This window comes from Salarias fasciatus, chromosome 7 (assembly GCF_902148845.1).
Source record: "Salarias fasciatus chromosome 7, fSalaFa1.1, whole genome shotgun sequence".
NCBI lineage: Eukaryota > Metazoa > Chordata > Actinopteri > Blenniiformes > Blenniidae > Salarias > Salarias fasciatus.
In genome coordinates, this window is record NC_043751.1 from 13,404,533 (window position 1) to 13,430,342 (window position 25,810).

Here is a 25,810-nt window from a genome sequence, read left to right on the forward strand (position 1 = left end):
CTTCCAGCTGTTTGGTGAAGAGGACCTGCACCAGGAGCCAGAAGAAGAGAATGACCATGATGCCTTCGATCATCCCCTTGCAGCAGAAGAGCAGCACAGACTGCCAGAGCGGCTGGCCCGGATACTCCTCGTCGTGGTAAGGCATCGTGTCGGCAGTATGCTGAAGCCCGTTTTAATGCATCCGCAGGCAGAAACCCAGAGATCCTGCTGGAGAGGATTGCTCGCTTGCTTTCAGGAAGCTCATTTTGACTCTCAGTCCTGGAGAGGCACACCTGCACATGGCTGCATCAGAAGCTCCTCCAGATCATTTATTTTAAAGTACTAAAGCCACAAAGGCACAAAAAACCAGCAGCTCTCACTGGATGCATGTTCCTGCAGTAACTCCCTCCACGGTGTTTCCAGTCCTCGTCGAGGGCAGTGATCTCTCATTGACAGAGTGACTTCACAAGTATCACTGCTGCCTGCAGGGTGGGGACTGTGGGCGGCGATATCCAGCTCATAATACCCCGTAGCATCTTTCTTCTTCAGCGCTCCAGATGTCAGAACCGCATTGTCAAATACAGAATTACTATCCCCCAGTAAATCCTGCGACCCACCCCCCCTTCCTGCTGTGACCCAGGAGCTCTTATCTCCATTAGTACAGCCACTGTCACCAGTTTAAAGCAGGCAGTTCAGGTATTAATGAACAAAAACATTTTTTTTTTTTTTTTAAACCTTCTCCACACAATTCCCGATGCGCAGAATTTTGCAGTTTGTGGGTTTTATCTCGCATAACACACAAACATGAATTGTCAATGTGACCATTAGAGATCAAATCAAAGTCATTGACAATTTCAGAGATTATTTTTAAACATTTTTAAGATGTTAGTTGAAGAATATTGATCTCAAACGCAGAAGCAAACTGTTGAAATGATGCGTGTTGAAGAAGGTGGGAAATGCTTCCCCCATCTGGAGACTAGTATGTATACAGTTTTTTTATCCTTGACTTTTTCCAGTGGCAAGGGAACTTTGGCAAAATAAATAGTTAAGTTTTAAAGAAAATAAGACAATCGTTCCACATCACACGATAGTTTTATTCTTCATGGCTACACATCCAAAAAAATGTTAATCAAAGCCCAGTGTAGACCTTGATTTTCTTTTTTTTTTTTTAACCATTGTTAACTTCACAGTGGCTTTTGTTTGCAGTGATATGTCTACTTGATTGTCCACAAACACCGTTGTTTTCTTCCAGCAGATGGTTAAATGAACACATGCAGGATTCGACATTGCATATTTCTCTAGAAGAGTGAGGTAGGAGTGTTTCAGTGTTCACATGTCCAAAGCCTGAGGTAATTAAAGGTACATTCCCTGCATTTATACAAACAAACAAAAAAAAAAAACACAGCAATATATTATGAGATATAGCATAACAAGTCCAGAGAGTATTCCTGAGTCCAAACAGAACTGATTTGAAATGAGGTAAAATGTTACACTGAGGTAAAATGTTGTGTTGCTTCAGTTCTGCCTTCCATTTATAGGCATTTGAAATAAATGCTTCATTGAGGCCAAGCCGTGTGATATTAAAAATAAAATTGCGCCAAAGTAAAAAAATAAAAAAAAAAACAAAGCAAATTTCTTTTGAAATTTCTATAGATTTTTTTCCAGAAGTAGTAGCACTTCTGTGGAAACCTGATGGTGTTTCCTGACACCTGCAACAACTTAATTCAAATGAACTAAAGAACTATGATATGGGGCTAAGGCTTTTTGGTCTTTGATAGTTGCAATTTGGCAACTTCCTTATTTTACTGAAGGTTATGAAGAAAGGCAGCTACAGTCTGACAGCAATAAATGTAACCGGCGCTCGGAACAGGCGCGAACGTCACCCTCACCAAGATTTCCTCCTCTAAAGACACTTCTGATCAAACATAGTAAAGCTTCTCAGACGAGAGAGTGAATAATAAAGTCTTCTAACAGGCACTAAGGTAAACTGATAAACATCTAAACTTCAGTGTGGAAACTCGGCACCGACCAGAATCATTTTCACCACATTTGCTGACCAAGTAACAAAAAACACGCAAAGAAAAAAAAAAAAAAAAAAAAAAGGCTTGCTTCCTGTGTTTGAGTAGATTTTCCCTGACGTTCATACAGTGCTTGTCTGAAAAGAGAAGAGGTATATCGTGTCCTGCTGAGCAGAACTGCTGCAGGAGAGTGAGGCCTTAATTTGGTCCCTTTGAGGAGGTGGAGGACGAGGAGGAGGGACTGTGAGAGGAGGAGAGGGCACTGAAGCCGCTCGTTCCTGCAGGAGTCACCATCTGCGAGGACACGGGCGCGGCCGACTTCTGGGCAAAAAGGGTTCCTGGAACCGAGAAATGAGGAGGACAAAACTAAAAATCAAATGATGATGAAAGTCTGGAAGTTAAAATTCTCGCCTCATGTTAGATTGGTCGCTTGTGTCGTGACCTGAGTGAGAAGATTATATCTAACATCAGTGCTGGGAACCCAGTCACAGTCGTTTTTTTCTGTTTCACACACAAGCTTCTCCTCTGAGGCAGAAAACAGACAAGAGGAGGAGCTTGTGTTTCTGTGTGAGACAAAAAAGGCCATTTTATCACTCTAAGTTCACGTCAGATCTGATCTCTTTTGACTGTATGTTAATGTATTGGAAACAGTATCCCAAATATATTTCATATGTTCAGACATTTAAATACTTTAAATAGTGAACAAATATGGCACAATCAAGCTATATTTAGATTTAATGTTGGGATTGTATAAATACAATTAAAGAAGAAAAAACTATAATTGACCTATGTGTAGAATATTAGATTTATTTGTAAAATAATACAAATAAAAAAAAAAAAAATTAAGTTTTCTCACACAATTGATGTAATCAGTTCTCACCTGAGTAAACGGTACCATTGACCTCTACAGAAACACTGATACTGGAGGGTCCATTCGTAGAGATATTCAGGGACAAGTCATGCTTGGTTTCTAAAAGAGACAAAAAAAAAAAAAAAAAAAAGATTTTGTTTAAAAGCACTCTTGGTTGTTTGAGTGAGGATTCCACGCGGCCACAGCTCACCTTGTCCGTTGTTGAGTTTCAGGCTCCCGGGGTTCAGCTGGGAGGCCATCGCCAGGAGGTTTTGTTGGAGGGCCTGCTGCATGAGGCGCTGCTGCTCCTCCGCCAGGCGCATCATCTTCTTCTCGGGGCTGCCGGCTGCGGCTCCAGCTGCTCCGCGCTCCAGCCTCTCTCTGAGATGCTCTAGAGTGGCCGCCTGTGCCAGCTGCTGCTGCTGCTGCTGCTGGCCCAGCGCCAGAGCCATGGGCAGCCTGGGTATTACCGGGGTGGAGGGCTCGTCTAATTTGTGAAGGAAAAATAGAAGCAAATCGGAAGAGAGTAGAGAAAATCGTCATGTTCAGTCACAATGGTACACAAAGTGACTTCTCTGAGCAAAGCTCTGAGGCAGCAGACGGTTTCATACAAACACAAAACACACTCCAATACCTGTGTTTCTCTTTAAATTTGGGCTTGCCGCCGTGTTCAGGCCGTTCGGCGTGGCCGGCTTCGTTTGCATGGTGGGAGAAGACAGGAGTGGGTGCGGAGCGGAGCTGGGAGACGAGGAGTAGCGGTACAGGCTGCTGGTGTAGCTGGGCCGTCGCCCCTCCCGGCGGTTGCTGTCGATGGCCGCCTGCAGCTCGCCCGGGGAACTCAGACCCTTTTTGTCACACTCAAATGGGTACAGGTACTTCATGTACCTACGATGGGACAGCTTCATGTTAGACTCTGAAGCGAGAGACGGTTTTCCTTAAATCTTCCTGTCCAGCTATAAGAAGATATTTAAACATCAACAGCATGGCTCCAAACATCAAAGATTGAAGTCCTAATAAGTTTATACAGCAGGTTATCCTAAATATCAAAGAGACAGCAGATCAGTTGTGTTAACTGATGGTTTTTTTAAATGTATTTAAAGGTTCTAGCAGATTCAACTAGAAGCATACATGGAACACAAAGATGTCATGCGAGGAAAAAAACAATATTCACTGATTAACTCAAGGGATCATTAGGAATATGCTGAACGGGCGTAACTTTCAATCAATAGATCAGCTGAACGCTATCTGTGGTACAGATGTGATCCTCAGTCCGTGTTGTCATTCCTGTTATCAACACAATCAGAGCACAAAACTACTGCATAAAACACTTTTTAACTGTGAGTACTGTCACCAAACAGTGGTGGTCAATAGGCAGAAAGATGTTCTCAAGGCTTGAATCTCACTGCAGATGGGTCTCCACTGTGGAGTTGGACATTTTTTTGTAATTATGAAGTAACTGCTGTGTTCATGTAGCCCTTTCCAACAAAAGGTCGAATACTATTTCCAAAGACAGCATCCTGCAAAGGCTACAAGCAACACTCATGGCTGCAATGGCTAATCGCTCCTGAAATTAGATCAGTGTCACGCTGGAGAAATTCCATTTCAGCCCATTTCCAGGTAACCGTCGTGGTGAAAAACTAACGGCGATTACATTATCTGCCACTCGGAAAATTACATTCAACCGTTTCTGAAAAGAGCGAGCGAGAGCGTCTTGAGTGGCACCTACTGGGTGCGGAGCGTGAAGGCGGCGCTGGTGATGGACGTGGGGAGGTTGAGGCCTTTGGTGATCTCCCTCCAGATCTTCTTGTTGATGACCTCCACCAGGCCGCCCTTCTCCGTCACCAGCTTGTAGAGCTTGTACAGATCCAGCACCTGCTTCGCCATGATGGGGATGCGGTTCACAGGAGTCCCTGCATGGAGCGGCAGATTCAATGTGATGAAACGCGGCGATTTTCCCTCATTTGCACTTCGGATGAGTTGTCAGGGAGAAAACACGATTCTGCTAATGCGCCGTTAAAAGGGAGGAGAGGAGCGAGAGCGATGTTTTGACCGGCGCACCTGCAGGCCTGAGGTTAATGTTGGGTAATTTGGCTTACCACGTTTAATCTCTGAGAATAGGCATGTCCAATGAAGCTCATTTCACAGGGATGGGGGGTGGGGATAATTCCACAACTGCAGCTTTGCTGCTACATTGATTTGAGTACAGGGGGAAGGGATTTTCAGAACTAACAGTTGTTCGCCCATCACAAGACCGGCGACTAACCCTTACAATCCTGATTTGGAGAAAAGCCAATTAATGAAGTAAGCTAAAAAGCATTTGCGGAATTGCGGTTTGCTTAAGAAGTGCATGAGCCTCCGACACACATGAAGACCTTCCGGTGACCCACATCTCCTGAGTGTGGACCAAACAATTCTGTCTGTGGCGAACAGGACAGAAACATTCTGTCAATTCCTCAAAAAGGTTTCAACAGTAGTTCTAAGAATTTAGATAGAATCTAAATTTAGGAATCTTTTTTTTTCCCTATATTAATGTAATTTAGTGCTATGATTAACATCAATTAATCACGTTCAGTAATCATCAGGATCTTTGATTTAATCACTCCACAGCTATCACAAGCAACCTGGCCATGACAGTATATTTCACTGTACTTACTGTATTTGTGTCATCAGAGTTTTAGACATTAGCAGCAACACGTGTAATGAGTATTTAATATTCCAGTAAATGCCTCAACCTAAATCATCCACGAGAGAAAATCCTCTAAAGTAAAACTAATCTGATTCACAAAAGGATCTCCCAAAAGCGTGGTGGGTGCATAATGCAAACGAGGGGAGATTAATCGATATTTTATCCATGCACAAGAACAAAAGGGGAGGTTACCTCGTTTTTGCATAAAGACAAAGAGTTCATCGAGGAACTCTTTCCGCTGTGGGTCACTGTCCAGTTCATAAAGCTGCAAGTTTAGAACACAAATAATGAAGCAGTTAACAGTCTGGCTTTAAAATGTGCATGACTTCGTCGCGTTTGGGTCTGGCTGGAGGAAAACCACTGACCTTGGCAAAGTCTCTGGAAGGCTCTCCTCTGACTTTCCCCACGTCCCTCTCCTCGGCCCAGATGTTTTCTCGCTGTGGGTTCACCCAGAAAGGCACACCGGCGCGTCAACACACAAAGACAACAAACATCAGGTGCCGTAAAGTTTGGATGCAACAACTTTCACGTCGTCATTTTGAGAGGAAAAACAATTTAAAAATGACAAAATGTGGAAAAACTGAAAACTACACAAATATACTTCCTGAATGTCATTTACACAATATGTACTGATGTGAGGTGAGAGCAGAAGCATATGTCCTTAAACTGAGCCAGCAGCGAGAGAATAACTGAAACAAAGCGCCGTCTTTAGGTAGTTTCTTATAACATGTTATTCCTCTGCCACCGCCCCCATACATGACAGATTAGGGTTAAAAATGTCAGCGGAGAGCACTGTATGTGCAACTGTGTGGAAAAGCCTGCTGAGAGGTTATTGTCCCGCTAAGTAGCGCCAAGAGCTGCATTATGACTCCAGAATGAAAATGAAATCTGACTGGAAAACAGCCGCGGTAATAGTCTCTTTCCAAAACCAAAACAAACCGTAATTTTGCTTTTTTTTTTTTTTTTTAAATATTATCATTTTGGGATCATTACTGATCTGGTTCCTAACTGTGAAAATCCACAACATGTGCGTTTATGACAACTTATTGTCATTGTTAATATATTTTGAAGGCTTTTTTTTTTTTGCATCTTGGCTGAAATGCTGATCATTCAACTTATTTCCTCTTCAGTCTCTTCGTTATTTTTTGTGCTTAGTTGTATAATTTTCTGCTTTGAACTTAAATTCCTGTTCACCAAATGTTTCACACTGCCACATGGTCAAACTGGGGCCTCAGAGCGTCAACATTTCACCCTTTGGGGCGCCGCCGTTAGACGGCTGTATCTCTCCTTGTGTTTACACTATAAACACAATTCCACCAGCAAATGCTGACACACAGTCACCAGCTGCAGGAGAGAGATGAGGAACGGCTGCATTTGCTTTCAAGCGCAGCGCAACGGCTCACACAGTGCTGCTTTAAATGAAAAACTGGACTTGATGATCACTGGATGATCAGTAGATGGTTTTGTAATCTAACCTTCTCATCAAATTCTTGCTTTAGTTCAGCCCTTTAGTGGCCTTCAGTGCTACTAAAATACACCAGTCTCACAGTTAATTGCATTTTCTTTTAAAATAAGTCTGTCATTTTTCTTCACTACTGCAGGATGCATCAGCCGCCGGAAGAAAACTTCAGTGAAGCGCGACTCTTCCTGCACACGACCAGCTCGTACTTCTCAGTTTCAGCGGTTCAACTGGTTACTGAATGTGTCAACGTTACACAATACAACTCATTCCTGTGGTTACAAAGCTGTTGACTTATTGAACCGTTTCATTTTAACATTTCTACAAAAAAAAAAAAAAAAAAAAAGGACTTTCCTTCTTCTCATAGAAAACCTACTGAGGACAGATAAACATCCTCGCCATCAAAATGGAAATAAAACCCTTCCCCCCTTATTGATGAGCCAGAGAGACCTACTGTGGATCTATTAACAAAGAACTTTCAGTTAATTGCTCACAGAGCTTTCACACATTCAGGCCTGGGAATCCTGATAGTATTCAGAATCTAGGTCAGGAAAAGGTTTCTTTTGTTTTGCTAAAAAGGCTACTTTATGGGAGTCCGGTGGGACCGCAGGGTGTGATGGCTGCACACTAGTTTCGCTCCTGAAACCCACCATTAATTTCATAACTTTTCGAAACATACACTTCATGTAAAGTCGGGATTTTGACAGTTTTTGTTTTAAGGGATACTTTTTCAAAGCTTCATACCCCTTCGACGATGTCTGGCGGTGCTAAATCGAATTTTTTTAAGGGAGCTGCCGCTACGAGGCTAACTACGAGGAAGCTAGCTAGCAACCATGCTAACAACACACCGACACAGCAGCCTCCGGAGCACACAGAATTGTCGCCTGCACTGACGGAAGACGATTCTTCAGCTGACGGGAAGAATGCAAAGTCTGAAAGTGCGATTATGTTTGAAGAGATGAGAGGAATGCATGCTACGCTGCTACGCGTTGCTACGGATGTAGCCGCCATAAAAGAAACAACAAAAGAACTGAAGGATGCAGTGGAGAATGTGCAGACACGGCTCGGAGAAGCAGAAGGGCGCATATCGGAGCTGGAGGATGCAAACGCTCAAACGGGGCCTAAGGTGGATGAGTGTGAGAAGAAGGTGCAGCTGTTATGGTCCCGAGTGGAGGACTTGGAGAATAGAGGCCGAAGAAATAACGTCCGAATCATTGGTTTGAAGGAGCGCTTGGAACAACCCGGTAAAATGGCTCAATACGTGGAGAAGATTTTGGTGGATGCCCTCGGTTTTACTGGGGGTGAATTTGAGATTGAACGTGCACATCGAATCCCCGCACCAATCCCCGATTTGGATAAGCCACCCAGGCCTGTGATCGTGCGCTTTCTTCGCTCTTCTGCAAGAGATAGCGTTCTCCAGTTGGCAAGAGAGAAGCGAGGGTTTGAATGGGAAGGGGGAAAGCTGTCAATATTCGAGGATGTCACAAAGGAACTGGCGGATAAGAGGAAAGCATTTGCCCCAGCGAAGAAGCGTCTCCGGGAGCTTCAAATTAAGCACAGAATGATCTACCCGGCTACTCTTGTTTTTACATGGGATGGCCAGAAGAAAACGTTTTCCAACGGGAAAGATGCGGACAGATTCCTTCAACATGCGTGATTCAAAATATAGGAAGTGTATGAAGACCTACAAACTTTAAGGTAACAGTGGAGGGGGAAGGGAAGTGGATGATGTGTGCAGCCGTCAGTCAAAAGGGGACTTCCTCACGGACCAAGGAAAGATTTCCCTCCAGCCGGACTGTGAGTCGGTTCGGTATGGGTGGGTGGGGGGGGGGGGGGGGGTTCAGCGGTGTTCTACGCTGGGGTGTGTTGTATTGTTCATGTTTGTCAGACAGCAGTTTGAATTGGGCCAATATTTTATTTATTTTGCCATTGCCTTTATATTTTTTGATGAGTACCAGATTTATGTTTGTTGCACACTATGACGGGGTATATTAATATAACATCGTGGAACATAAAGGGATGTGGGAACCCAATTAAAAGGAGGAAGGTTCTGACATATTTAAAATCTAAAAATACAGACATAGCATTTATTCAGGAGTCTCATATTGTGGGAGAAGAAGAGGCAAAGAAATTTAGAAGAGATTGGGTGGGAACAGTGTATCATAGCTCATACTCTAGTAAACAAAATGGTGTCATGATTCTCATACATAAAAAATTGAATTTTATTTTGATTAAAAAGTACAATGATAACGAAGGTCGTATAATATGTGTGGAAGCACTGGTTAATGGTATTAGAGTTATACTATGTAATATATACGCACCAAATAAAGAGAATCCCGAGTTTTTCCACATAGTCAACAGTATAATAGGAAATGGAGGAGGACAGGTTATCTTAGCTGGAGACTTCAACCAGGTGATGGATGGAATGATTGATAAAAGTAAGACAAAAGGTCAACCTACACCCAGGGACAGAGAGGCAATTCACATGTTAGCAGAGGACATTAGTTTGGTAGATATATGGAGACTGGTGAATCCTTCCACAAGAGATTACACATTTTATTCTCATTGTCATAAATCATACTCAAGAATTGATTTCTTTTTAATTTCCAAAACTCTAGTTGACTCGGTGGTGGGTTGTGAAATTGGAGCCATAGCACTCAGTGATCATTCTGCAGTAGAGTTACACATTAACTTAAATACAGATAAAGTAAAAAAGGGACGTTGGAGATTAAACACAATACTCATTCAGGATAAATTATTTGGTGATCAGTTATCAGAGGATCTCAAAATGTTCTTTGATATTAATATGGGTTCCACAGACAAAGTTGCAACTGTATGGGAAGCATCTAAAGCATATATAAGGGGTAAGATCATTGCCCATGCCTCTAAAATGAGGAAAGATCACCAGGAAAAAGCAAAGAAGTTGGAGGTAGAAATTCATAAACTAGAGAAGGAGCTGGCAAAACAATTCTCTGAGGAGAAATACCAAACAATCTGTAAAATGAAATATCAGTTAAATGATATCCATAATAAAAAAGCTGAATATGCATTATTTCGACTCAAAACAAAATTCTACGAGGGAGGTGAAAAGCATGGTAAAATATTGGCGAGACAATTAAAACAACAAGACAGTTTGAATAATATAACAATGATCAAAAAACATAATAAGATGATTACGTCAACAAAAGAAATAAATCTAATTTTTAAAACATTTTATGAAGATCTGTATCAGTCAATGGGGATTGTTAGTGAAGAAGACATGGAACAATTTTTCTCAGGTTTAGAGTTTCCAACCCTTACTGGAGAACAAAAAGAAAAATTGGATGCCCCTATAACAGAGGAGGAGATTAGAGTAGCAATCTTGAGTATGAAAAATGGGAAATCGCCGGGCCTCGACGGTTTTCCTATAGAATACTATAAGAAATATATAGACATTTTGACACCAGTTTTACATAAAGTTTACTTAGAAGCATTTGATCTGGGCTCATTGCCAAGTTCATTTAATGAGGCACTGATATCTTTAATTCCTAAAAAAGAGCGAGATGTTTCAGACCCTGCAAATTACCGACCTGTAAGCCTCTTAGGAGTAGACTGCAAAATTTTAACAAAGATATTTGCTCTACGCCTAGAAAACATACTACCGACTATTATTAATGGCGATCAGGTTGGGTTCATGAAGAACAGGTTCTCAGGGGATAATATGAGGAGACTCATCCATATTATGCATAAAAGTAGAACGAGCCTGGATCCGATCGCGGCCTTCTCCCTTGATGCGGAGAAGGCCTTTGACCGGGTGGAATGGGGCTTCCTTATGAAGGTCCTCATGCGGTTTGGTTTTGGGCCTGTATTCTGTCACTGGGTGGCGACCATATATTCCAACCCAAGGGCAAGAGTTTTGACGAATGGATTATTGTCCAACCTTTTTGATCTCTCCCGGGGCATGAGACAAGGATGTAGCCTGTCTCCATTGCTTTTCACAGTATTCTTAGAGCCACTTGCCTTAAAAATTCGAGCTGATAAAAACATCAAGGGTGTGGAATTGGGAGGAAGTGAACATAAATTATTTCTATATGCTGATGACATATTAGCAGTGCTATCCGACCCAGAGCACTCTTTACCTGCTTTACTCACATGTGTAGAATCATTTTCAAGAATTTCGGGCTACAAGATTAACTGGAGCAAATCTGAAAGCATGCCTTTATCACCAACATGTTATTCTCGACATGTTACTGCCTTCAATTTTAAATGGTTGTCATCAGGCATGAAGTATCTTGGAATACTCTTGAATCCAAATTTAGAAGAAATGATGGCAACTAATATGAACCCTCTCCTTCGGAAAATAAAAACGAACTTGGAAAAATGGGGAAAATTGAAATTATCACTTTGGGGCAAAATTAATGTAATTAAAATGGTGGTTACCCCACAGTTCAATTATGTATCCATGATGTTACCGGTGAAGATACCCACAGAAATACTAATACAATTTGAAACGATGGTGAAACAATTTTTGTGGGATATGAAGAGACCTAGGGTCAATTTAAAGAAAATGTGGGCTCCAAGAGACATTGGAGGAATGGCTCTTCCAAATGTGAAATTGTACAACCTCGCTTTTGAAATGTCAAGAATTGTAAAGCATTGGACAAAAACTGAATCTGACTCTAATTGGATTAAAATTGAAAAGGAATGGGTGGACCCATTCACACCTATGGACTTCTTATCCCAGGAGACAAATATAAACAAACCAGATCTTCAGAGCAACCCTGTTCTCAATTACTCAAAGTATGTTTGGAGAGAGCTGCATAAATTGTGTGGAGCGTCACATTTGAGACAATCTTATGCCACGTTATGGTATAACTCAGCAGTACGGATTGGCAAAAGAGCTATTTTTTGGAAAGAATGGATTGATAAAGGAATTCATATAATAAGTGATCTTTATAAAGATGGGGTGTTTATGTCATTTGAGGAAATTATTCAAACATATGGAGTAGAAAGAAGGGGTAACTTTTGGAGATATTTACAATTAAGGGACTGCATCATAAAAGGAAATTTTAAGAGGGAAACAAATTTGATTGTAGAATTCTGTGAATTGCCGTGTAAAGCGCATAGGGCAGCTGTTGTATATAAACTGTTTAATAATCTAAAAAAAGGTATATGTGAAAACCTGAGAACGGTATGGCAAAGGGATTTAGGATGTACTATAAATAAGGAAGAATGGGATAAAATATTGTTGCATTCTTGTAAATTTGTCAAAGAGGCTAAAGGGAAATTCATTCAGTATAAACTAATACATAGATGGTATCTAACACCCTCCAAACTCCAAAGAATGGGAATTATGCAAAATGATAACTGCTGGAAATGTCATTCCGCTACTGGAACTTTTATGCATGCTATTTGGGAATGCAACAAGGTTTATCCTTTTTGGGAAAAAGTTTTACTTCAGATAGGGGCGTGGCTTGGGATGACGGTGCCAAGGTCACCAAAATTATGTCTGTTGGGGGATAAATCAGTAATTCCAGGTATATCTAAATGTAAATATGTGGTTGTAAAAGTGGGGATAATTACAGCAGCTCGGGTAATCTTGAGTGTGTGGAAGAATCCTTCTGCTCCAGAGTTTAGCAGGTGGAAAGAAAATATGCAGAAAATTGTAACATATGAAAAATTATTGGCTAGAGTGAATAATGACATGGATAACTTTGTTGAATCCTGGGCTCAGATTTTTGAAACATCTTAACCATTTTAGATACGGAGAAGTACTCATTTTGTATGTTAGTTTGGCCACATTTTGTATTGTTTACTGCTGTCTGTTTTTGTTTGTTTTGTTCTAAGCTGTGAAAAAGAAATAAAAACTTGAATTACAAAAAAAAAAAGGCTACTTTATTTACAGGGTTTTACGTGATTTTACTGCACATTATCTGGCTCATGCATATAGTTTCAGTGTGATGCAGTAAAAGGTATCTCAGAGCTAAAAACGCACATTTAAACAAATCGTACTTCGCCTTCGAATAAAGCCATTCACCACTTTTTATAATGAGCTTCATTATAACTCGCAGCTTCTCTCGAAGGGCAAAAGTGAAAGATTAACCCTTTTCTAAATTTCAATGAATCCATGGGGGGCAAAACCAAAATTTTTAATCCAAATTAAATTATTGGGCCTTCAATCAGCACAGCAAGTCATGATCATTTATCTGGCCCCTCGCTGTGCTGTACGCTTCAGCAAACTGGGACTCTTTATCCCTGCTCACAGCCATTTTTAAGGCCTTACAGTGAGACCGCACATGAGGAGGGAACAATGCCTGTCCAAGCATGACAAAACCTGAAGAGCCTGCCCAGATTTCCTACGAAGATTTCATTAATGAAACGAACAAAGGAAAAGGCCGTTCATGCTGTGAGTGGACAAGCGAGTTTTTATGGGGCGGGAGAGGAACCGTTCGAGATGGCCTTTTGTTAGGATTCAAAAGACATCATTTCAAATCAGCAAAGTTATTGCTTATCCACGGAGCAGAGGCTGCAGTGTTGGTTTTCTGGAGTTGGTAATAATCCTTACATAACAGGAACCTGTGACTGTTTTCTGCTCCAACTTCACCCTGCAAGGATGAAGCACAACTCCTCGCAGTTTGCCTGAACACATGCAAAGACTTTCACAAACCACAACACAAATGCCTCTCGCACATTCCTTTTGATCATAAACTGAGGTTGGCAAAATCTTTCTCGCGCTTTAAAAAGACTCTCGCACAGTTATGTCCACAAAAGTCTCTCACAGCTCGGCTCAGTTCTGCATTTTAATTAAAATACATGAATGTTGCTCATTGTTTCCGGTTTGCTGTGCAGGTCTTAAAAAAAAAAAAGAAAAAAAGGAAATGTGTTCCCACTGCAGAGGCCATATAATGTATTGATTACTTGCTGTGGAATTTAGCTGCCATTTAAGTGTTGCTAAGCGACGGCTGAATTATGCAAAGCTATCCAGCCCGTGCTGGTAGGATCAGCACGGAGATGTTGTGAGCCAGTCAAGATTTTGATGAAGTTTTTAATGAACGTATTTAGAAAACATGCCCATCGGCATGTATTTCTTTTGAAATTTGCAAAGAGAACGTAACCCCCTGATAAACACACCAACAGGGCCTTTCTCCTTCAGCGAAACTACTGTAAGTAAACTTTATGGGCAGTTGTTTGCATGCTGTGAGGCACAAACCCCTTGTCCCTCCGCCCACAGGCCTCATTAATCATAATGTATTGTATTGACATGGGGCCTATTCAAGGGAAACATACACACACAGAGGAACCAATCAGATCAGCCTCCATGAAAAGAGGGAGGGAAATTTATTCAAGGACAGCCTTGTTCCAAAACCACAGCTTCACCAATTTACACAACCTTCAGTTTACATGGAATCAAACAGAATTCATCTAATGTTTTATCCCTTGATTTTTTTTTTTAAATCTCCACATTGATCCCTCCCTCCTGTGTGTCATGTAGAAACTGGTATGTGTGAACAGCCAGAGTTGGACTGCAGCCAAGACCAATTAGCTCCGCAACTGGGAAGGAGGGTTTTTTTAAACCAAGAGACAGGAGGTGAATTATGGCAGAGTATGGCCAGTAATTAAACACTATCAAGCTTGGGCATCTTGCCAAAGACACAGCCCCTTCCTCTCCCCGGCTCTCTGCATGTGAGAAAACTGGAGCCGGGCCAGGAACTCCATGGTGTGACATGGCATGAAGAAGTCAACGGAAAGGGGAAAGGGAAGGCCGACTCATGTGTCACACTTGTTCGTGTCTTTTCCTTCATATTAAAAAGACACACAAAAAGGAAGACAACAACATTGTGTGACTAGAATAGAGATCCGTCTACATTAGATCCATGAGGCTGGAGCATGAATTGTTGCTGAAATAAAGCAGAACGGCTCACCTGTTTGAAGGGCTCATCGTAGCCCCAGTCAGGAAAACCGTTGGACGATATGAAGGCGTGCGGACCGGCCGGAGACATCAGGTTCTTCTCCTCAAGCTCCTGTTTTACGTTAGCAGGTGGAGACTGGGACGTTTGCTCGGGAGCGGCCGGCGGAGACGTGGAATAAGGCTGGAAGGGGAGACGTGCGGCCTGCTGGCGTCCGGCAGGTTTTCTGGCCTGTGGGTCAGACCCGGGCTCCTCTCCGTCCTCCCCATTGTTCTCCTCGGGATCCAGCATCTCATGATCGTCCTCATCCGAGTCCTCATCCTGCTGCGGATCCGTTCTCCTCACACGGTCGGCAAAAGCTTCTTTGACTTTTTGATAAGTTTTCTCCTCTGCACTTGCAAATACCAAAGGGTCCGGCCTGGAGCCGGAGGCTCGTGCCGCCGCTGCTGCCGCCGCCTGTTGAGCAAACAGGAGCTGGGCTTGGAGGAGTTGCTTCCCCTGCAGGTTCATCTCCAGCTTGGCTTCTTGTTGTCTCTGCAGCTGCCCCATCATGGCCTCCAGCTTCACCCCAGCAGGACTGGACTGCGGACACCTGGCAGAACTTCCCTCCTCTGATATGTTCGACTAAGGACGAAAACAAACACAATATAATCACAATTTATGATGTTCCCAACACAAAAACTCCAGTTCCTTTCTTTCTTTCTTTTTAAATCTAGAGCAAATAACTGGTGGTAACTATTGAGAAAGCATTCAGTAAATATAAATTACATAAGAATGCAAAAAACACTTTGATCAAATTGTCTTTAAGATAACAAGGGTTACTCAAAAAGGAGTTACAGGGATCCAAGGGTGAATCCAAACAGAAACGCACTTCACAGGAAACCAAAAATCGGACGTGTGTGTTAGTGTGACTTTCTGAGGCTACTATTGTCATTAAAACGGGATGCTGGTTAATGGATACTAATTTAAGTCTGTTTCCTGAGCGTTTTTATTCACCAAAAGAGGGGTTTTACCTGAACTGACAGCCATTTTAAACCCAAGGTTAGGCATCACTGTTAACATGCCTGAAAAGTTTGTAAATTCAGGCCCAAAACGACTCGAAACGCCTTGAAAGAAAACCCTTGACTCAAAAAAAAAACCTTTTCACTTGCGTGAGAATTAACAGAAAACCCTCAATAACATGTTTTACGGTTTCACTTTGTGAAAAGTTACAAAAAAAAAACACACCTGGTGACAAATGAACTGTTCGGTTTCAAACACGAAAATCTAACTTTTTTCTTTTTTGCTGAAAATGGAAATAAACCCTCAACGAATAGGCACGAAGCCGTGCAGTAATATAGACGGTAAGCGTGTAAATTTGCCCCCAGCAGCCCACATTAATCGCTTTGTCACTGTAACAAACACGAGTCGTCGACACTCACCATCTGCGCCTTGGAGTAATTCATCACCGCCAACAGGTCCTAATCTAGTTTTTCCTCGTTTTCTCCGACGCGCAAAAATCACATTGCATGACCGATTTCTCTTGGCGAGGACTGAAAAAGAGAAAAAAGAGAGAGAGAGAGAGAAAGGCTTCGTCCGCGGATGAAATGTGACTTATAAAAGCCCCCGCGGTGTGGAGGCCGGGGTGATCAGAGCTGGAGGAGGGGTAATAATGCTCCGTGCCTTACCTCCCTGGTCACCGCGCATGGAAACTCAAACATCCTTGATTGTCTTTGACTGAGAGCTCCACACCCCCAGCCAGGGTGAATGAAAGGCCCGCCCCGTGCGTAAAGATCGGAAAAGTGCTTTATTTTCCTCCCCTGCTTTTCAGCTTCCAGGCGCCTTTCGAGCCAGAGACTCGCTATCTGCAACCTTTACTCTCACAGAGATAAAAATCGAAATAAAAGCTCTTTTTTTTTCATTCCAGGTCCGCAACCTTTCAGACCGAAACATCCGGTTCAGCGCTTCTTGCGCCTCCGTTCTATTTATATCTGGTTCTTCTTGTTTTAACCAGTTAATCTTTTTTAAATCTATTTTTAGCTGATTCATATGTTATTTCATTTGCTGTCATTGTTTTTTTAACATTTTGACTCAACTTTTATTTTTATTATACATTTTTACTGTTTTGACAGTGTCAGTAAACTGACAACAATTAAGAATTCTGAAATGAAAATATTTTTTATCACGACTATTAAAATCATAAGATCTTCTCATGATGAAATTAAGGAATCGTTTTTATTTGTCAGTATTTATAAATAGCCCTAACCAGTTGCATGGTGACTTCCAGACAAATGAGAAAAAAAGCTAAACTTTAGAAGTGAGACATTTCACCATGACCACTTCATTTGTGTAATTGCAGCAAATTTTAGGTGCAACTATTTCTGTGTTCTTTTGTCACTAGAAACAATGAAATGGTTTTCCACCCCTGCCTAATCCTGTCAGCAGTGTCTGTGTTTGCTTCCTGATCTTAACCAATAGGAGTTTCCTGATCCTGTTAAACTGCTTTCTGTCAAAATGGTACCAACCAGATTCCACAATTTGAGGGGTTTTCCCCTATAGGAGCTATTTAATCAAATTTAAATTTCAATGTAGCTGTTGGAGACAGTTTAGTTTTTTTTAGTTTTTTGGTAACCAAAGACCATTTTGATTGTTTTGGAATGTTTATCTCCTTATCCTTTTAAGCCATTTCGAGTCATTTTCAGCATCATACCTGTTTTCCCTTCTTATTTTTCTTGTAGTTTTACTTACTTTAAGCAAGCCATTAGCCATTTTCTAATTTTTGCCTATTTTACCTTTGACTTCATTGTTTTTTTTCAATACCCTTTTTAATAGTTTACTTGTCACTTAAAACTGAAAAATAATGATCATTTTTGATACATTTTTTACCATTTCCCCGGAATTGGTTAAAGTGGTTTAGAAACACACCACACAGAGAGTTATACCAGATACACATCAGATTAAAGAAAAAAAAAACATGTTTAGAATAGAAAAGTGCATGTATGCTGATTTTTTTAAATGTGGAAGTTGATGCTGATCACTTTTGCACATTTCATGAAACATTCACATTATTTAGGTTTCTTCTCTGTTGAATGATTTTGTAGCTTTGTAGTAATTCAGGTATATTTGGAAAGGATTGCAGCTCAGAGCCAGTGTTGTGCAGTTACTAATAATGAACTTGTGCATTCCTTGTAATGACCTCAGTCAACCAGGCTTGTCTTCAGAATGAACACATAATTACATAATAATGAAACATGTAAATTAGGAAATTGTAACAGAGCAACAGAGCCCTAAGACTGATTCACAGATTCCGTTCACTTGAAGTTGAGGTGGGGGTCAGATGTTACCTCTGACAGTTTGAGCTAAATAGATGATATTTTGTTTCCAAATTGAGTATATGTGTCATTTTCAGTATGTGTGTTTGCCAAATCTGTACTGAAAATTAATATTCAGCTGCTTGCGTTTCACCTCAGACGCTGCAGCTTTTGACTGTCATGTAGACGTGACAATCAGTGCCTGTTCTTGAAATTCGTATTTCCCAAATAATGACAACAAGAACAAGTGGAAACAAGTCAGTTTTGATACACAAACAACACTCAAGACAGGGTTCATGAGGAAACAGATTGTTTATTGAGTGCTGCATCAGGTTGATGTTGATGTTCTGGACATCTTTCTTGATGTTGTCTGGAATCGTGCAATATTAGCTACAGGATCAATGAGACTGTTCCACAGTAATTACAGCTTATCTCCGACAGTTCCTACAGACATTAGAGGTGCCTTTGTGTTCCTGTCATCCTCTCTTTCCGTGGAGTTTTTAGTGCAGACTCCAGGTTGTATTAGCTTAGACTGAAGCTTTTAAAATGTCCAGTGTGGCAACATTTTAACAATTTCAGAGCATACACTTTTCCCATTGGATTTCTTTCTATCTGCACATCCTGGAAAGGTCTTTCACAGTTTAATAGGCTTCGAAGTTCTTGAGCTTTAAAATGGTTGGACACTGCCGTGTGGTCATTAAACCTGCAGTGTTTTTCTATCGGCACTTCTGATGCTCTGAGGGAAGACCTCTTTTAAACTATATTATGAAAAAAAATTTGAAAACAACAATAAGACCAACATTTATAAGTTAATTTTAAACTCGAGAAAGCCAAATAGTCTGACTACATTCAAGTATGTTGAAGTAACTGAAGTGAATTGAAAGAGTCCTTAATGCATAGAAACAGGTTTATCTCGACTGGGTTTCTGCTCATTAGTTAATTTTAACCATTACAATGGCACCTCTGTGAACATCTGATGTGCTTCTATTCTGAGCAGAAACACACTAGCTGTGATAACAATGCTTGCTTGGGAATTGGTGCTTATGGTTCCTCCCACCAATCTATAAAAAGCAGCAGGCAAATGCTGTTGATATGAGCTGATTGATTACAGGATACAAGTGAAATATCAGTTGAGAATGAGCGCTGCCTGAGCCCAGATGCCCTTGTGGGAAAGCTTGAGAGTAAAATATACCTAAATTAAAAGACGAATTGATCACTCCTCACAGTCCAACAGTAAAATAAACACTCATCAAATACAAAAGCTTTGCAGGATGCTGTTTTCAACATTTATCTCGCAATATTAACCAATCCACTGTGGCAACTCTCATTAATCACTGTAAGTTCAAGGTTTTTAAAATCCTGTCCAGTTTCTTGTCTAAAAGAAATGTACATGTATTTCTACATGCTCTGATTTATTGATTATAATTACCAGTGGCTCCATTAAGTGAATGGGTTGATTTGTCACTATGGAGTTCATGGCTTGATCCCTAATCTCACCCTGTCCATGTGTTGGATTGTCCTTGGGCAGACATTAGCCTCAAATTGCTCTATATTGATGTGTGAGCATGTATTGCATGTAATGTGTTTGTCATTGGATGAATTCAAAGTGGTCCGAGACTGCTTAAACTGTAAAATCTGCTATTTTAGTTAAGTCCAATAAAGAAAATATTCTCCGTTTGGACTATGAGAGGTGGGTCGTCATGAAGAGCCAGTTTCCAATAACCCTGGATTTCTATTAGTGGTTCATCATTCCGGTCATATTAGGATGTTTTCCAGCAGAGCATCACTAAACCATGCTGGACTGTGGCACTCCAGGATCAGTGTGTCCATCTCTGAGGCAAAATACTCAATAATAACCCACAGCCGAGACAGGATCCAACTGACAGACCATCACACTTCCAATTGGAGTTGAGTGAGTCTGACGCGACTGAAACAAGCTTAAAAGTCCATTCGTCATTTCCAGTGCGTTAACCGTCAATGGTGGCAGTGTATGGCCAAAATAACTTAACATACAGATTGATACCCCCTTAGCCAAAAGCATTCTTTACATTGAGTGGTGGAGCAGAAAATGAGTCAAAGTCCTTGCAGGTGCAACAAACTGGGAAGACTTATCTTCGTGCACGAGCCTCTAAAAATGTTTCTAATGTCAAATTCCAAATACTTCCCACCCAAAACTGGTCTGTAATGACTATACACTTCTGTCATTTGGACAAATTTATTGTTAACGTCACATATATTCTCCTCAAATAAAACAGGTGAAAAGCAAATTATTACAGTAGAATGATTTTTACATTCAAGTGAAAATGCTGCTCCCTGGTGGCCAAATGTGACTCCATTCACATTGTGACAACATGCACCATTCGATGACCCTGCCCTCTGTTAAAGCGGCTTGAAATGTTTCAAGGAGAACTCAAAACTATCAAAAATATTCCAGTATACATGTGACACTCAAAAAGATAACATTTTCCTTTATTATGTTCATCAATATCTTACAAGCAAAAGAACTTAATAAAGGCCAAATTAAATATCATATGCATTAAAGGAGGCAAACATTTAGGTACAAGGGTTGGATGTCTTGGATGTATCAACCGTGGTTAGACCTGAAATAAAATTCAGAGAAAAAAAAGAAATCTGTTAGATTACCAATAGATAAGTTTGAGAGGGAAAAAAAAAACTAATGTGAGAACTTTATTACCTCTGCGGCTAGACCTTATCAATGCCGAGCTCCTCAGGTGTGGAGATGCCCAGCTCGTCTAATGTCGGCCGCAGCTCCTGGATGAGGTACGGGTAGATATCTTTATGAGGGCCGGCTTTATCCTGAGGAGAAGAATGAGAGACTCCGTCAATCATTAACTTAGGATCAACACGTCTACTTTTGCTTGCAGTAAACATTAACTGATGTGTGTGGGTTTTTTTTAAACTCACTCACCTTCACAGCTTCCAAAATTCGGACGGCGCTGGCCAAGTCGTCTAACCTCCTGCAGGCTCTCAGAGCAGCCTCCAGGATCTTTGGCTCAGGCACCAAATCGTACCCAATCAATGTGTTCATCCCTAAAACACAATCAGATAAAGAAATCAACAACTGCAAAATCAGAAATCTTCGTAATGGTCTTTAAAAATTTATTTCTCTCACAAGGGGTTAAAATGACAAACTGTTTCTTTTCCCTGTCGTCTTCCTGTTGATTTGTTACAATTATCAAGTGACCTGGGATTTTCATCTGGTCTCACACACACACACACCTCTTCCTGCTGGCAAAAATACTCATTAACTCATCAAATGTCTTTTAATCCACTGCTGAACAGAGATCTTAACTGCTCTATTTACAAGGCTTGGCAGTAAACATGCAAACAGCTGTTTTACAGAAGAAAATGTCTTAAAACATGTGTGAACTGTTTCTGAAAGGGTCACATCTTGACGCATACAGAGGGTGAGGAATGTGACACAGATTCCCATGTAAATCATTTCCTCTTTTTATAGGTTTACTGGCCTTTTAAGTTAAGCTTGATGCAACCTAGTTTAACAGATAACCTCTGGTTGAAACTAACCTACAATACAAAGCAGCAATTAAAGCAGAGTAACAGAGGCGTTACGCCGAGAGATTCCATTGTTCTAAAATAATGAATATTTTGAATACTATGTTCTTGATGCAATAATATCGATCCAAGAAGCAAAAACATGAAAGTGGAAAAACAATGACCAGAGACATGTTGATACAATAGGCCGGTTTACAACAGATGTTTTTCTTTTTACATCTTACATTAGTTCTACCTCTATGTTAAAATATCTGAATATACCAATTAAGATGATCAACTTCCTTCAGTAGATTTTCTCTTGTGCTTTTATAAAAACTAAAAACCAAGGGAAATATCTGTACAATCCTCATAAATGAATGAATAGGAAATATAAACGAATCACAGAAAAAAAAACCATCATCATGCTGTCTTTAAGGAGTAGCAGTTTAACTGAAAATGAAACACTTTATTAAATATTGCCATTTTTGTTACAATGTTCAGCATCTCTATGCCGGCTCACAACACAAACTTATTAAAACTTAAAAGTCAGTTGAACACCCACTGATTTACAAAGAACTGATAAAAGAACAGATCTCTTACATAACAATTAAACTACATCATGTGAGTTAAATCTCAAAGAGTCAATGATTAAGCATCACCATGATCAATAAACTTACCTTTTCTCAGCTCCCATGCATCAATGTCTGGTTTGTTGAAATAAGTGACCCAGCGAGCGTCAAACTCCTCATCGGTCTCCTGCTTCCCATGCGAGTAGCACCTTGAGGCCAAGGGAGCTGGATGATAATAAAAGTCATTTAGTTGATCACAATAAACTCAGAAGGAGTAAATTTTCTGTCATAACTCCGAAGACTGACTATTTCAGTGCTAAACACATCAAGTCTATAAGCCTTTCAAAGACACATCTTGTTTATCAAGGGTAATTCTTGTTATTAAGTACTTAACAAGTATTAATGTCATAGTCATGTTTTGTTAGATGAGTTTATTGAAATGTCCTGTCACTCCAAACACCAAATCTCCGAAAATACCCAATGAAGTTGGTTAGAGTTGTAGTGAAAAACAGATAAACTCTGAGGGAGTGGTGTGACATCTACTGCAGCTGGATCACAGCCAGCGTCCTGATATGACCTACCTATACTTACACACCTCAACTCAACACTGGAAATAATGTGTTGTGGCATTTGAAGCATTTCCAAATGTCACAATGGTCACAATTAATAAGTTCATACTGTATGTAATTACATTGTAATACATTAACTCATGTTCTTCCTACTTCCTTATATAGGCTAGAGTTTGGTTAGGGAACTCTGAATTGAAGAGAAAAAAATCACGATAACGTGATATTAATGTGCATTTCTTGATTGGTCATTATTGTCTTCTTGTCCAAATCATGTCTTTATCACGTCCGGCTAGTAGGCAGAGATATGATGGACAGCCGGTCACCAAGTAGCATCAGCTGCAATCACAGGGCCGCAATCCAAGCCTTCTAACCGGGTCACGACAAGGACACAAACAGCACCAAGCTAGACACTGGGACTTCTACAGAGTCCCTTGCCCTCCGGTTTAGTGAGTAAACACTGATTTGAACAAATATTTACTCAACCTAACACAAGCACTGATATGTTTGTTTGTGTTAATGACTTACACCTGCTAACCTAGAACCGGCTAGTTAGCATAGCATAGCATGCAGTCACGTTTCATTTCCGCCACAACCTCTCCGTGACTTTCAATAACCGTTACACTGAACACAACGTGATGACAGAGCGGGACATTACCTTGGCAGCCCGGTTGCGTGCGGGTTAAACTCCGGACCCCGGAGAGCGAAAGTCGGACGGCGGCTCTGAACATGTTGGGGACAGCAGCTCAGCTACAACCCGGTGTGTCTGGAGGAGGGAGCTAATGCTAACGGAGGGGTTAGCACGTCACGTAAGCGCCTGACTGCTGCGCAAGCGCACATATAAACCGCAGATACCCTTGACCATAGATAGTGCATAGCACATCAAGGCCCTTGACTCTGTGTCCGGCTGAGAAAGTGAACTTTATAGTGTTACACTTTCATATCAGTGCGAGCTGCATGTGAAAGGAAAATTGATAAGAAACGACAAGCCATGATTTATGGGACATCATCTTTCATTCTCAAAGCGAAGATTAACAAGTTACAAATACATGAAATATTTCACAGACATTTTAAATTGAGATATCTCCATGGTTAGATAATGAAAACTTTACAATTACAGCTTCTCAGTTGTGTAGTGTTAAGACACTATGGCCTCAATGAGAAGATCCCAGGTCAAGTCTGGGTTGACTGCGGTCAGGGACTGGGCCTTTCTGGTTTGTGTTTGTTCTATGTATGGTTTTTGTTTTGGTACCTTAGTTTCCACCTCTAATACATAAGTATGCACTGGACGCCAATTCCCATCCATTCATGTTCCATACCGCTTCATCCTGTTCGTGGTTGCAGGCCGGTGGAACCATAGTATATATGGAACGAATTCCAGCTAACTGTGGGCGCGGGTATGGCACATCATGTACACACACTCCATCGCAGAACAGAGAGACAGTCACACACACTCACATTCACACCTAGAGACAATTTAGCGTCACCAATTAACCTCACATGCATGTTTTCTGGACTGCGGGAGAGGAAACCAAAGTCCCTGGAATAAGCCCACATGCATACAAGGAGAGTATGCAAACTCCACACAGGAAGGCCTGGGCCAGTATTTGAGCCCACAACCTTTCACTGTGAGGCAAGAGCACTCCACTCCACTTTGCTCACAGGTGTACAAGTCAGTCTTTTGTGTTTGCCATGTGATGGATTGGTGGCCTGTCCAGTGCCTGTGCCCATAATAACAACCCAAAGAAGAGATCAGATATTCATAGTATTTTTGAGAAATAAGTTCTAACTAAAGTGGTAGTTACAAAATAAAATACAGTATCAGAAAACAGATTGACTTCAGACGACGTACCAGTGAGAGAAGCTGAGATTAGAGGATGACACAGAAAAACATGACATCTGACACAAGAAAAAGAAAAAAACAGGAGCAGACCAACAAAAAAAATGCAGCTATAATATTATATAAGACTTTTTGCACTAGTTTGTGTCCTTCAAACTTAAGACTGATGAAAAAGTAAATGAATAGAACAAACACACACACACACACACACACACACACACACACACGTATATGCATCAGCACCGATCAGTATGCAACACATAAAAAGACAAAAACAAAAAGTGAGAGAACAAAACCGAAAAAAAGACGACCATGGAGAATCAGCACTTCTCTTTATTTTCATTATTGTTTCTACACATGTACCTCCTTTGTACAGCCTAATTTGACCAAATTTCATTGTTTTCTTTCCATAGTATCTTTTATTTAATTTTGTCTGCACCGTGATGCATTTTTGCATGTCTTCTTTACATAGTACAAAGTTGGCTGATCACTTAATTTCTTCATTGTGGAGAAACAGAACAGAACTACACACCAACAAAGTTAAAAAAAAAAAAAAACACACTTCAGACAGGGTGAAAGAAGTCTAGATTATTGTTTATCCCATGGGAAAACTTTGCACTGAGGCTCCAAATCTGATAACCACCGTAACGTAAGTCCCTGTGCCACTCTCATGAATATTTAGACAGATACTTTATATTTGAGATCATTTAGAATAAGTACAGCACCATTGTTTAGTTCAGCAAAACCAAAAATATGTGATGTTATTATTTATTGTTATGCACATGCATGCAGAAGTAGAGGAAGAAATGAAGACCACAAACATATTCCCTGGTGTTTATATACTTACAACAAATTACAGGCAATAACTTGCATGATGCACGATCCTGGCCTACCTTAGGTAATTTATGGATTGTTTGTTTCAGAATAAATACAAATAGTTACAAATACTTGCCTGCAGCGCTGTCAGTATATGACTGCATGTGGCATTGCTCAAAGTAGTTTATAAGCATGCTTTACTGTTAATGACAAAGCATACAGAATTACAAAATGATTACATGCTGTGGCATATCAAAGCTACAAACTATCTTCATATTTTTACATCCACAGTATTGAGTTATGAATGAACTATTTTTCGTTTCGTCACTAGAGATGGA

General features: G+C 40.7%; 2 protein-coding genes across 2 annotated transcripts; both read right to left on the reverse strand.

Annotated features, from left to right (window-relative positions):
* Window positions 1–1,599: 1,599 nt before the first annotated feature.
* Window positions 1,600–16,660, reverse strand: LOC115391800 (AT-rich interactive domain-containing protein 3A-like). The gene is made up of 10 exons (XM_030096154.1): window positions 16,546–16,660; window positions 16,300–16,410; window positions 14,894–15,502; window positions 5,899–5,970; window positions 5,726–5,798; window positions 4,574–4,757; window positions 3,482–3,732; window positions 3,059–3,334; window positions 2,878–2,967; window positions 1,600–2,335 (listed from the first exon to the last, which is right to left on the reverse strand). Exons 2-10 carry the CDS (start codon window positions 16,321–16,323, stop codon window positions 2,196–2,198), a joined length of 1,719 nt encoding a protein of 572 aa, XP_029952014.1. The 5' UTR covers window positions 16,324–16,410; window positions 16,546–16,660; the 3' UTR covers window positions 1,600–2,195.
* A 3,693-nt stretch (window positions 16,661–20,353) lies between these two features.
* On the reverse strand, window positions 20,354–23,627 carry LOC115391656 (cytochrome c oxidase subunit 5A, mitochondrial-like). Its single transcript, XM_030095955.1, has 5 exons — window positions 23,475–23,627; window positions 22,359–22,475; window positions 21,098–21,219; window positions 20,864–20,985; window positions 20,354–20,768 (listed from the first exon to the last, which is right to left on the reverse strand). Exons 1-4 carry the CDS (start codon window positions 23,545–23,547, stop codon window positions 20,872–20,874), a joined length of 426 nt encoding a protein of 141 aa, XP_029951815.1. The 5' UTR covers window positions 23,548–23,627; the 3' UTR covers window positions 20,354–20,768; window positions 20,864–20,871.
* Window positions 23,628–25,810: the final 2,183 nt, after the last annotated feature.